We start from the raw sequence: 13,796 nt of genomic DNA, 5'->3' as shown, positions 1-13,796 counted from the left end.
GCCATAGCATGACAGCATCTCTGTCACAAGCTGAATACCTCAAAATGGGGAAGCAGAGGGAAGTCAGTGCTCCAAAGCCTGTGTTAGCTGTGTGATTGGGCAAGGCATGACAGTGTTGGGGCTGAACCCACACACTTCGCTTTGTGGAAGCCACACAGCACTGTCTCTGATATCACTTCTCTTTCATCTCCGCAGGTTCTGAATTGCTTCCTCATTGATAATAATGGCTTTATCCTTGTTTCCAAAAGACCTCCAGAGGTAAGAGTACATAAGAGAAGGAGGGGAGGGTGCATGGTGTGTTCACTGAACACCAGTGAAGCCCAACAAGGGCTACGAGGGTGGCCAGGTTGTGGTGACACTTGGCTGTGTGGTGAAGGGACAACACATCCCAGGTAAGGCAGGAGTTTGTGATGATAAGGAAGGAACCGGTCATGTCATCTTTTTGTTTCCTTTTCTCCTGTGGATGTGACTGGGACAAGCAATACATCTATGATAGAAGAAAATATGTCTTAGCAGCTATAGTTCTTTGCAAGTGTTGGCAAAACAGTAGTAGGGGAGAATGAATGGCAGACTGTATTTCAGTTTCTCACAAAGCGTGTAGCAGAGTATCTCATAAGAGGCTGTTCAAGAAGTTATAGTTTGAAAGTGGAGCACGAAGTAGTGCCATTCATCTCAAAGCAGCTGGGACAGAAAAGAAAAAGGAGGAATAAAACAGGATTTTGGTAATAAAAATTTGTGTGTCCCTTATTTTCCATCTGGACTCATCTTGGTTACCATGCTCGTAATAGGCTGGCAAAAGAAAAAAGTGAGATTGTGAATCCAGCAGACAATTACACAATAATTTCAAAGAAGCCAAAATGAGGGCTGCTGGGACTCACAAAGCAAAGTGAATCTGCACCACTGTATCACCAGGGGGTGATACAGACAGATATAAAGTTATAAAGAGGGCACACTGCAAAGAAAAACCAGCTTCTTTTCTGTCAGGACAGTGACCTACCTGGCACAGTGACTATTTCAGTAAAGGTCCCTGTTCAACAACTTGTTTTGCCAAAAATAAAACAAAGAAAACTTGAAAAATAAAGAAAATACTGCTTGTTCCAGTTACTGTGCTTGTTTCCCAGCATAACCATGAGCATCCACACTCTTAAACCCCAAAGAGAATTCAAGACAGCATCACCATTAAATCAGTATCTGTGCTTCGTAGCCTTGCTAGCTGAATGATGCTCACTTGGTGCTCTGCAGCCCTCTGTCCCATCCAACACCCTGCCCCGTGGAGATCCTTTGGGCCCCTGTAACCACTGCCTGAATCTTATCAACAGCCAGATCACAGAAAAAAAAAAGGTACCAGAGGTGACATTTTGTGCTGTGAACCTCTGAAATCGCCAGGACATGTGGAAACCCAGAGCCGGGAATAAGGACAAACATGGCAGAGGGATTCTTAGGGGAGCCCCATCTGTGGTCCTGCAGCGGCCCTCTGCCCTTGTCACAGCAAGGAGTGAGAAAAGCTATTTCATGCTCAGACACCTTCAACATCAGGGATGATTAAAATCCGAGTGCTCAAAGGGGAGTTGATGTTACATACTTACTTGTATAGTGAAACATCTTTTAAAGCTTGTTGGGAAGATAGTATCTTCCCATAACCATGTAGATGATTACCATATGATCTTAGGTACATTTATTTACGGGATCTATTTAAGATTTGCTTGTTTGTTTTTGGAAATGCCCAACTCAAAAAAAATGGAGTCATCTGTCATCTGCTAGTGCTTTCTAAATAACTAGGGGCCTATCAAAGAAAAGTAAGAGGAAAAGTAAGATGTCCCCCCAAACTGCAGGGATGGCTCCATCGTAGATGGGAGCTACTTGTTATGTCAAACTCCATGAGTCAGACAAAGGACAGCACATTTCTTCAGTATTATTATGAGTATTTTATTTTCTTGCTTGCAAACAAAGCAGTGAGCTTGGCAGATTCTAAGCAATTTTTGAATGGATTTGTCATGATTTAGTAATCAAGAAAGCCAGAATTGTTGTTTATGTGAAATCTCTAGAGCAGCAGTTCTCAGGTCTGGGGTTGAGATATTTGAGGTCGTTGACATCAAAACATAAATGGGACCAGAAGACCACAAAGTCCACATTTAATCCAGGCATGCCAGTGGGATCTGGGGATTGTTAGCCGGGCTGGTGGTAGGGGAAGTCCTCACCAGATGAAGGTCAAAGCTCAGCACTGCCTTCTTACAGGCATGTGTGGTGTGTAGTGCACCTCCAGACAGTCTAGGTTAGCTGGAGCAGGAAAGAAATTTTACTCTAGACATGGAAATTTTACTCTTGATAGCTTATGCCATTTTTTCCCCTTTCTTGTGCTTGCAGATTGGAAAATTCCTTGGTGCAGTGGATGGCTCAGTAATGACCCAGCTACTGAACATGGGCATGTTCAGACGGTAAGCGGGTGCCCTGCTTCATGCTTATCCTTGCTCAGCTGATGTGTGGGGCAGAGCACGTTAGGCTCAGCAAGCAGTCCTACTCAGCAGTGCAGGATGCCTGAATAGGCATCTGTGGCTCTTTGCTACCAGAGCAACTTCAGCTGCCCACATCCTCCCCTGACAGGCTCAGCCATTGTCACCCCACAGCATGTTTCTCCTCCTCTCTGTTCCTCCTACGGCTTGACGCACTGAGATGTACAACACCAGTCTTAGTGTTGCCAGAGAACAGCTGCTCTCTGCCTTTTTCAGGGCACAGTACTATGGAAATGCACCCTGGCATTTGAGGTGAAAGCACTTCATTTTCTCCCACCACTTGGAAGGCCTTTCCATGAGAGATGGAATGAGGGGTCTCAGAGGCGGCACTGCATTTGTCTGAGAACATTCCTTCCCTTATAAAATCTTTTATAAAATCTCTCTGACCACCTCTCTCCATTCTCCCAGCACATTTCAAAAGAAAACTCAGATATTCAGCGACATGAAAGCAGGAACTAGGGGAACTTACGGAATACACAATTATAATTCTCCAGCTTCAGATTCTGCTTTACTCATCACCTGTAATTAGGGATGCATTGCCTCCCATACTGACCCAGTTACATTAATCCAAGTCCCATATTTCTCCTTTTTCAAAGTCCAGCACTGACCTAACAGCAAAGACATATTTAAGCAGGCCACTGCTTTAATTCATCCACACAGAAACTTTTTTGTAGAATGGGACCCAGGTAGGATAAAGTAGCATAGGCTGCCATGAGTGGCCCATAGTCGGTTGGGTTGCTTGCTCTTCACTGCCTGCTTATTTTGTTTTAATTGCAGGGTGACAATGTATGACTACCAAGCAATGTGCAAGGTGCCCTACCACCACCACAGTGGTGCCCGGCCGCTGCTCAGTGTACGTATCCCACTGCACACAGGGATTGTCTGTGGAGGCTTTTTCCTTGGGCATCTCCGACAAAGTGGTGTAGCACATGTAGTGTAGCACATTGCCCAGAAGAGCTTAAGGGCCATTTGCTTCCAAGTGCTGGGAAGATCTAGACTCATCTGAGACAAGTTTCTGAGGCAGTAATGGCCACTGACAGTGGTTTCTAATTTGACTATTGGCATGTAGGATCCTACTGACAATTGGAAGAAACAGGGAGGGGGCAGGAACCAGACCATACCAGCTTGCAGCTGAAATGAACAGAAATGCTTTCACAGGACGTGTTTTCATTCAGCAGTCCCAAAGGGAGAGTTGCCCTGACAGTGAACAGAGCATCAGAGAGGCAAAGTTGTCAGCCTTTCAGGTGAAGTGTGAGTGGGCTGGGAGTAACAGAAAGAAGGGTCAAAGCTGCTGAGAAGAGCTGACAGCCCAGAGAATAAACTATCAGAGGTTGCAACCTCTCTTTAATCTGATACAACAGATAACATAATTCCTCTCTACCTTGCTAGCAGCCTTGACCAGGCAGAACTAAGTCGTTAATCAATACTCAATCCAATTCAAATTAGCTAAAGTAACCCTAAACAGAGATGTATTTATTATTGATATGATGATTTGACTGCTGAAAGTGTGGTGTGCTGGAAGTACATCTAATGGCATAACATTGTCATTTTTTTTTCTAGTAAAATAATTTTCAACAAAGTATTCATTTTAATAGCTATACTGAAACTGGATAGATAAAATATTGTGATTGTACTGAAAATATTTGCTTGATCGAGAATTGAAAAAAATGTCAAAATACATCAGCTGCCAAAAGTAGGTGAATTGAGAACAAAAGAATCAACCTCCAAATTCCACCTCTCTTTTTGTCCCTGTAGCAAAATCCTCAGAAAGGAAGAAAGAAAAGTCCATTTATAGATATATATATAGTTCAAAGGAAAAAAAATCAGTCAAATCTCCAATCATTTTACTACTTGCTGACATATCTTGCTTGAAGATGAGCCAATTAGCAGTAATTAAACATTCTCTCGTGTCCAATGACTGCTGCATGTTTTGGGTTCCAGGACGAGTGTAAGTTGGAGAGGGAGAAATGAAGCTTAAACATGGTTACTTACCCCGAAGTGAAGAACCAGCAGGATCCTCTGCAGAATAATTGGCCCTGGGATGATGCTGGATTTTCAGTTCATAGCAGAACAGATGGAAGACAGTACAAGTCATGCCATCTTGAGGAAAGGCTGCATGAAATCACAGTTAAACTTAATCAATAGCAGATAACACCAACTCCTGGACAATGCTGTAGCTTGTCCCAGAAACACCACTTGCAATTGGAATATAAAAGCTTCCTAGAATGGTGGTGCCCCATTTAGCTATATTTCTCTCCTGCTCTGAGCTTTCAAGGTCATCCATACTGGAGAGAAATCATCAAGCAATTACATCTTCAAAGTCCTTCACACATCTGTGATAAACTCCCTGACCCTGACTGGGAGGGGTGAGAAGATATTATTAGCAGCAAGGCAGTTGCTGCTTCTGATGTATTTGAGTGTTTTCCAGTGATGCCCAGACCTTGAATTTCCAACCTTCAGGAGCTCTGAGCAATGGAGGGAATTGATCTGAAACATGGGGTCCTGCATAACAACTGTATACTCTCTGACCAGGTCCTTATAGTGTGTCTCATTTCTTCTTTTGTTCTCTAGCCAATTTATGCCTTTCTAGCTGCACTGAAATGGCTGATAAGTGATTTCCTCATGTGAGTACAAAAAGATGCGGGTATTTGGGAGACTAGGCGGGGTGAGAGCTGAGAGGACTGTGAGAGGAGGCTATGCACAGGACATCGCTGTCAGCCTTTTTGTGACATTCAGCCTGGTGCATTGCTCCCGGGAGGCAGAAAGCTATTACTATTCCCATTTCACAGAGGCAGAGGCAGAGGCCCTGAGCAGGTCTGGGATTTACCTGAAGTCACTCAGTACAAAGCGGCAAAGTCAGAAATAGGACTTGGGTCTCTGGAGGCCCTGCAGGTCCTTGATGCTAAGTCCTCCTCCCTGTCTCACTCTCCTATGATAAGTGATTCCCCCACGGGGTGAGGGAGGCCAGAAGGAAGCAGGAAGCTCCCATCTGAGTGGCAGGTGAGGGAGAAGAGAGGGGTCTTGTGTCAAGCTCTGGATCAGGCATACTTCACACCACAGAAGGAATAAAAATTAAAGCTCAAATCAGGATCAAGCTCAGATTAAGACCAGAGCTGCTCAGCTTTCTGAGCCCAGGCTGAAACAATGATCGTGAACATCCCAACTCTAGAGGCAGCAATGATCCAGGTGCTGGGCCTTGAGCCTGTTGGCACAGCACAGTTCAACATGGCTTGTGGCTAAAGTCTGTGTCACCACAGTGCTGGCTCCCCATAAGCCACCTGTGCCCCTCTGGGGCTGCCACTTTCAGCCCTTCACCAGTAGGTCCCTGAACAGTATATCCTTCAGGGAAAGCCCACTCAGTTATTCCACCGTATAGATCCCACAGTACAGATCTACACACCATAAATAAACAAATAAATAAACCTAACAAACAGACAAACAAATTAAAAAATTCAGACTTGCACTGCCAGGAAACTTGCAGTACACTTGTTAGAGGTGATGCACACTGGGCCACAGGGCCATCTCTTGCATCCTTGATGACATCCTTGATGACTGACCCTTACATCCTTCCAGGCTGCTGAAAAAGCATCCCCTGTTCTTGCTCTTTTGACAGCTTCCTGTTGGAGTTTAGCATGAGTAGCTTCTGGCACTCTGACAATGTGGCAGACGGTGAGTATGCGGCAGTCCAGCCACCCCATAGCAAGTGAGTGTCACCACTGCTGGTGGCAGCAGGAGCTGTATGGAGAAGCCAAGCCTCATGGAAGAACACACCATCCCATCACGTTTCCCTTTGCAGATACTGGAAGCCAGCTTCTAGGTCTCAGCACCACCCTGTTTCCCTCCCACCCCCATCTCAGCCTGCCCAAGCTCAAGGAAAAGTCTGTGCAGCTCACAGATTTCTTTCCTCAGTGTTTTTGCAAGGAGAAAGGGAGGCTTTTCCTTCCAAGCACCCCACCCTGCATGCATGTCTATCAGCCAAAAAGTCCTCCAGTTGGAAGGGTTTCCTGTCTTTGATAGTGATGGCTCACAGGATGGGACACAGTGGTGCCACATCAGCAGGCTCTGCGGAACTAGCAGGAAAGCCTGTAAGATTCAACCAAGAACAAGCTTCTTTGCATCCTTTGATTCAACCATGCTGTGGGATTCTCTGTTGAGTCATCCTGCATGGATCAAACAACGCACTGAGGGTCTTTGCTTTCCCACTGGCTTTAGAAGCTGGTGGCACCTGGCACCACACAGCAGCTGTGTGCAGCAGAGGAAGCAGAGAGGTGTGGGTTAGGTGTCTAGGTTGAAATCCACTGACTTGCTCTGTAGCTACTGTGCTGCCTGCTCAGAGTGTTCTGGAAGCCTCTGTCATCCCATCCCTGCAGGCAGGGAATGTCAGTGGCCCCAAGGTAGCCCTAAGGGACAGGCAAGATCTACACTCCTGTATGTAGCAGTGTAGATGCCATCACTGCTTCCTTACAGACTGTCAGCACTAGTGGTGCTTTGGGTGATGACAGAGGAACATTCCCTGCAAGCTGTGGGACTTTCCTGGTCTTAACAAGGTAACATTCATTTTCAGAGAGCAAATTGCCCTTCTAGTCAGAGAACCAGCCCAGCATCTGGGTGCTGTCAGTCCCACTTACCTCTTCCGAAGGGGATCTGCAGACACAGCAGTAGAAGTTACAGTTTTCCTCTGTGAGGCACTGATGGATGCTGTTTAACTTGCATGGAGTGTCCCCCTGCAGAAATCAGTGAGAAAGAGTCAGATGAGCAAGTACAAGATTTCTTATAGTGACGTTATGAATGGTAAATGGCTGCAACTTTATTTAATTTTTGTTTGAGGATGTCTGAGGGGGAAGGGAGAAGGTTCTTGCTGCTGCACTACTCATCACCATTTCATTTTGTGCTTTCTTCAACTCTCCTATATCATCTCCATGCCTGCTATGTGCAAACTCATCTCCACTGTGCTGCCATCATGTGAACCTGTCTCATGGCTCCATCTTCACTGTTTTTGTGCATGCCACTCTTCCAGCCAAGGCTGTCTTCCATCACTGTAAGTAGAACCAGTGAGTAGCAAAAAAGAGGAGGATCTAGCTAGAAATCCCAGGCTAGAAATGACAATTTTCCCCTTTTTGGACAACAGGGAATTTGCAGAAGGATGTCACGGTGGTGTGGCAGTGCCTGGCTATTTTCCCTCCACTCCTTGTTTAGCTGGCTGAGCTGGGAAGGGACACGCCAGCCTGCTCAGTAACTGCAGGCACAAATGAAACCATCACATAATGACTGTAGAACAGATGGGCCCTTAGCTGCTGTGATGTGGCTTGTCCCTCACTATGTCTCCCAGCAGCCCCTGTCTTTTCAGGTGTTACACCAAAATCAATGCCTTCTGTGGGTCCCATAGTCTTCAGATATTAAGAAGCATTTAAGTCTCCTTTTCCACACCCCACGGTTTAGCTCCTTCTGATGAATAGCAGCCCAGCCCCAGGGTAATGCAGAAGTACATTCAAGCAGTTTAACTGATAAGTATATGCTCTAGCTCATAAATCCACTCCTGCAGGAAAGCTGGAAATCCCTCCAGACAGAGTCCAGACTGTGGCTGTGTTTGTATCTCACTGCTTCCATACCTGGCTCATGTTTGCCGGTTTGCGCTCTGCCCAGCAAGACGTATGTGTGAGACAGAGATAGAGAAATAGAGACAGTTGGAATGTGCCTCATGCGTGAAGAAAAGGAAGAGCAGGGGAGTGTGGCTGATGAAAAACCGAGGGTCCGTGCACGGGGGAGGGAGTGGCAGGGTGAAAGGAAACCACTGGAGCTGGAAGGAATGGGTTGCACATGTTGTTAGGAACAGGCTGAAGATTTTTGCCAGGGATGTTAACATTTTCTTGACTGCCTGCCAAAGCTGGTGAATGCAAAGCGTATGTAGAGAAGGAGACATTTTGTGGGAGAGAAACTGAGTACACGTGAATTCGGGGATACGTACAGAGGAATTAATGTTAGGGGATCTAATAGTGCACATCCCTGCTCAGTGTGAACTGATCCTATTTCTGCTTCCCAAATTCTTGTGCTTTCTGGGAGGGCAAGGCTTGCCACTGGAGTATGGGCATGATTGATTCGGACTGCACTCCTTGTGCAAATCTGCTTCCCAGAGATGGTGAAAAGACATTTTTGCTTCCACAGATTTCTCAATGCTCTCAGCATCTCCCTCCCCTCTGTGTCAGTAAGGGCTTCTGCTTTTATGGACAACAGTGCAGATTTGAAGGCCTTTAATTAAGCCAGAGATACTCCCAGCCAAGACACGCAGCCTAAGAAAGAATATTTCTAGAATTCTGGAGCTCAGAAAAGTTCCTTTCTGACTGCAAGATAATGTAGTCAGAGGATATTTTACAAGCTCATCAATTAAATTCTGTGTTTTGTATTTGTATCTAAGCAGCAGATTTTGTCTCATTTGTACCAGAGTAAATCCACTGACATGGGCGCAGACATTCGTGACGTATGCTGGTGGCAAAGGGCTCACAATCTGGGCTGCACAGTTCGCAGCAAGGAGCAGGGCCGCCTTTTCTATTCAGAAGGATTGGTTGCCAACTGCCTGACAAAGTCTTTCTGGAAGTGCAGATGGCAGCAATGACAGCCGGGAATTAACTCACGCTTTGCTATAAAGTTTGCAATTTGTTATCAGCTCCTCCAACTGTTTACTAAGCCCTGACCGCCAGGCTCTCAGAGCTGCTGATAGCGTTTTGATGTTCAGTGTGTGCACACAGAGGCTCAGTCCCAGCGTGCTGCTGATGCTGCACATGCTGCTGGGCCCTCTGAGATTCAGAACACTGCTGCAGCTGCATTGCTTCCAGGCAAATTAAGTGGCAGTAGGCTTAAGCATAATCTCTGTCTCAGGTCTTGTCTTGGTTCAGAAGTCAGAGATTGTAAAGTTGCTTGTTTTCATTTAGCCTGTGCCACAAGGCTGATCTAAGACAGCCTGTGCAGGAGCTTTAAAGTACATCTTAGTGCATGTGATGAGGTTAACCCAGAGCAAGGCAACTGTGGATGCCCATGAAAGGTTGTGGGCAGAAATGTTAGCAACCAGCCCATACTGCCAGGGCTGAATTGCTCTTGCAGGGGCCAGTCCTGCAGTACTTTCCATCACTTACCTCTGGTCTGGTTTGGGAGCTGCATCAGAGCTTGGGTAGACGTGTGCCTGTAAGCAGTGCTGGGCTGGCTGAGGCTCCAGGTATGTTCTTGATGTGGGTTTAGCTGCCTTTCCTAGTAAGGCCCTGTTCTCCAAACCCACCAACTCCAGCACAACAACCCTGATTATTCATCACTACTTCTATCCTGTATTTTGTAAGCCTGGGTCTGATTCACCCCCTACCTGTGCTCCATCCCTCACACCACTGTTTTTATGTTGCTTTAACTCCATTCACTTCAACAACACTGCACCAACAAGCTGAAGCTAATGGAGAATGAATTGCTTTGCTGGGGATATAGGAAAAATGAGGACCTGGATAAAATCTCTGTTTTGTCAGGACCATGACATGAGCAGCATGATAAATTCTTGCAGGCAGTTGTGCAACACCTGTGGGGCTGAGGGGTCAGGCCAATTCTCTTTAATGTTTCCATAAATTACGTGGATGCAGGACTTTAAGGTACACTAAGTAAGTTTGCAGACAACTCTAATACGGAGGAGCTGTTGACTCCCTCGAGGGCAGAGAGGACTTGCAGAGAGATCCTGACAAATTCAAGGGCTGGGAAATTACCAACTGTGTGAAGTTTAACGAGATCAAGTACTGGAATCAGCCTCTGGATATATGTACAGAGTGGGGGACAAGAGGTAGGAGAGCTGCCCTGCAAAAAGGAATTGGGGGTTCTGATTGATGGCAAGTTAAACACAAGTCAGCAGTGTGCCCTGGCAGCCCAAAGGGCCAACCATGTCCTGGGGTGCATCAGGGCCAGTACTGCAGCCAGGCAAGGGAAGGGGCTGTCCCATTCTGCTCTGTGCATGTGGCCTTGCCTCAAGCTCTGTGTGCAGGTTTCGGTGCCACAACATTAGAAGGACATAAAACTATGAGAGCATCCGGAGGAGGGCTGTGAAGATGGTGAGGGGTGTGCAGGGCAAGGTGTGTGAGGAGCAGCTTGGGGGTTAGGGACACGTTCGTCGCCAGAGGGAGATGGGCATGGAACAGGCTGCGCAGGGGAAGCTGTCACAGATGTGGGGTCTTGGCACATACGTTCCCAAAGAGGTGTGTGCCTGTGATAGTCTGGCCACAGGTTACGGAATTAGATATTTTCCAAGCCACTGGTATGGCAAATTAAGTCTGAAGGAAAGGGTTCCTGCTCCATTCTTCCCTCTCTGTTAGTCCTTCAGGGATTTCGCTGGCTAGTTTATGGTCACCTGCTCTGTAGCCGCTCTGTGCTGGAAAGCGCTAGTAGCTTTTGTCATCAAAGCACAAATGGAGATATTATCAAGAGTGCTGAATACTGATGCCGAATTCAAGTCCTGTCTGCTTCTGGATCTGTAAAAAAAGAGAAACCCAAACATGCTACCGAGAGGTGTTCCCATAGCCTGGAAGGATTTCGGTGGGAGGTGAGAGCTCAGGAGAAGAGCACAAGGTGCAGCTGTGGGGGATCTGTGTCGCAGGGAAGCATTTAAATCTTTGTTGTATGCTCGGAGCCCTTTGTATAACACTGCATGCCCGGGACCAGGCAGGACACGAGGCCTCGGTGAGGACAGCAGGCGGCCAGCCCTGTAGCCTCTCGCCCTGCTGTGCGCAGGGCCAGACGGTGTGAGCCGTGGAGCAGCCCTGCGCACGCTGGTTTTCCCGCACCACCTAGTGGGAGCCGGGATGGCTGCAGTGCTCAGCTGCTTCTCCTCGGGTAGGCTATGGGCAGAGCGGGACAGGCCTTGATGGAGCCCTAGTTTATAGAATCATTCAGGTCATAAAAGACCGCTAAGATCATCCAGTCCAACCACCAGCCCATCCCCACCGTGCCCACCGCACCTCATATCACAGTGCAGACCTCTCCTTTGTGTTCCTCTGACGTTGCCTGTTCTCTCCCTCCTCCCCACGCAGCCCACAGGCACAAGAAGCACGACACACTGCAGCCCTGCGACACAGAGTACCCCGTGTTCGTGTACGAGCCGACCATCAAGGAAACCAACGGGCTGATCGAGTGCGGGGACTGCCAAAAGTAAGAGCTACAGCTGTCCTTCTCGTAGCGGGAATCACAGCACCCGTGCCCAAGCAGTGCCAGCACTGGAGCCTGGTGGCAGTGGGAATGGTGACAACCTGAGTAGAGCCACTCGCCACCGTGCCCAGCACATGTCCATGCTGTGTGTGCAGCGAGCGCATCCCCAGAGAGGGGAATGGCCCCGCTGCACTTCTTGATAAAGAGAAGAATCAGAGCCATCTGTTAATAAGCAGAGGTGTCAGGAGGAGGAGGGAGAGAGCAGTCAAAAAAAGAAAAAAAGGTCTCTTTCCATTCTGCAAATTTCAGAAAGGAACCCTCTGTTTTTTCACGTTTCTGGCAAATGTTTTCTCCTTAAAATTTTCCTTTTTGCAATGCTTTCAGCTTTCCTTTCCGCTTTTCATTCTCCCTTTTTTTCTGTTTTTCTACCAAAAAAAAAAAAAAAGGAGGGATTAGGAGAAAAAAAGAAGTGTTAAACCAAAAGAAAGCAAAACACGGGTACACATTTTAATTTCTGTTTTCATTTTAAGCGAATGAGCAGTCAAAAATAACAGAAAGGCATTGTGAGAAGAGCCATTTTCAGCAGTCACATGGCACCCTCAGCACTCACATGTAGAAAGGTGAAGAGAGGATGAATTTCCACTGGCCTGGCTTTTCCTAATGTGCTGTTGCACAGACCCACAGAGGCCAAAGAGATCTGACTGGAATCCCTCGTAAAGCAAAGCAAAGCCCTACCTGGTCTGGCTTCAGTCTTGGACTAGCTGCAGGAAAGAATTAAAGGTCAGGAAAACAGCCTGTGCTAGTCAGCACGGCTTGATGAAGAACAGGCTGTGCCACGCATTTCCTGAGCTCAGAGCATAGATTTGCTGACAAAGGTTGTAGGGGGAGTTCTGTAAGGCACAGACCAGCACCTTGCCCCATGGGGATGCAGCATGCCTTGCCTGATGCTCAGCACTGCAGCAGCAAGCCAGGCTCTGCTCTGTTCCTGTATGGTTATAGGTGCAGGCTGGGTTCATAGCCCTGGAGCTGGGTGTGCCTCCTGCACCTTTCATGCAGATGTTCAAGGGGAATGAGAGCCCCAGCATGGGCTCTGTGGAGTGTTAGCTGATGACCTGCTCAGACACACAGGCCTTCCCGGTGCCTTTTAGAAATTCCAGATGGTTCCCAGTGCAGGGAGAAGCTGGGCACTGCTTCGTTCTGGGCACCTCCATTGTGATGGCAGGGTTAAAATCTGCCTGTCCGACCTCCTGGAGCAGTCATCACTCAGGAAGGAATGAAACAGCCTCAGCAAGTGGCAGCGTGTGACATTCAGCACCTCTAGAAACAAATATGAAGTTCCCCGAAGCCAAGAAGCAGACAATGGGCAGTGAGCTGTCAGGGAAATTGGTTCTTCAGAGCAGTTGAGTCGATCAGGGCATCCTCACAAACTTGTATGCCCACAGCCCGACCAAGAAGCCCTCTGCCTCAGCCAAGAGGAGGAACAGAAGTGGCACAGACGAGGCATGGGGTGGGAGGTGATGCAAGCTGGTGAGGTGGCACTATGCAGCCACAGGTACACACAGCCTCCTGTGTGCAGAGCCATTTCTGAGCTGCCCAGGTACGTGCACGTGTGTGCACACTCATGCACAGTCACACACACACATGTATGCCCTGCCCACATCAGCCCTCCAGCTCCTGCACAGCCTACACTCCCTTCTGCAGGTCCTCACGTGGGTGTTGTCATGCAAAGGCTTGCATCTGGGCTCATCCTTATTTGCATGTGCCCATGCTCACCCCTGGACCTTTCTGCTCATCCCTCAGGGAAGGGAAGGGACAGACAGACTCAAAGCTGCAAGAAGAGGAAGCACTCACGATGTTACTGGGATTCTTCATGGCTCACTCAAGTAATGTGATGTTCAGAACTCTGCCCCTTGAGGACCACAAAGCACACAGTCCCTCTTGTTGTTTGGGCACAAATACAGATCGGCTGAGTGCCAGCACACCTCCTGATGAAGCTGGGCCTTCCAGCTGTGCACCTCTGAGCCACGCTGCCCAGTTTCATGCTGCCTCCATGTGCCTGAGGAGTGGCTCTGCTCGGGGTTGGTTTTTGGTCATTTGGGTTTTGCTTCTGATTTTGGCTTTTGC

The 13,796-nt window shown here is 47.7% G+C and overlaps 1 protein-coding gene across 1 annotated transcript in view; it reads left to right on the top strand.

The window, feature by feature from the left end:
- The window catches only part of CACNA2D4 (calcium voltage-gated channel auxiliary subunit alpha2delta 4), a 114,191-nt gene that overhangs the window by 98,252 nt on the left and 2,143 nt on the right, over positions 1-13,796 (top strand). Inside the window, exons 30-36 of the mRNA XM_048948412.1 lie at positions 196-258; positions 2,365-2,435; positions 3,288-3,363; positions 5,082-5,134; positions 6,124-6,179; positions 7,528-7,548; positions 11,558-11,675. Of these exons, the coding sequence (XP_048804369.1) occupies positions 196-258; positions 2,365-2,435; positions 3,288-3,363; positions 5,082-5,134; positions 6,124-6,179; positions 7,528-7,548; positions 11,558-11,675 (458 nt within the window). The remainder of the gene's footprint in view (positions 1-195; positions 259-2,364; positions 2,436-3,287; positions 3,364-5,081; positions 5,135-6,123; positions 6,180-7,527; positions 7,549-11,557; positions 11,676-13,796) is intronic.

Source organism: Lagopus muta, chromosome 1 (assembly GCF_023343835.1).
Source record: "Lagopus muta isolate bLagMut1 chromosome 1, bLagMut1 primary, whole genome shotgun sequence".
Lineage (NCBI taxonomy): Eukaryota > Metazoa > Chordata > Aves > Galliformes > Phasianidae > Lagopus > Lagopus muta.
The sequence above is the reverse complement of the archived record's forward strand: the minus strand, read 5'-3'. Positions and strand labels throughout refer to the sequence as shown.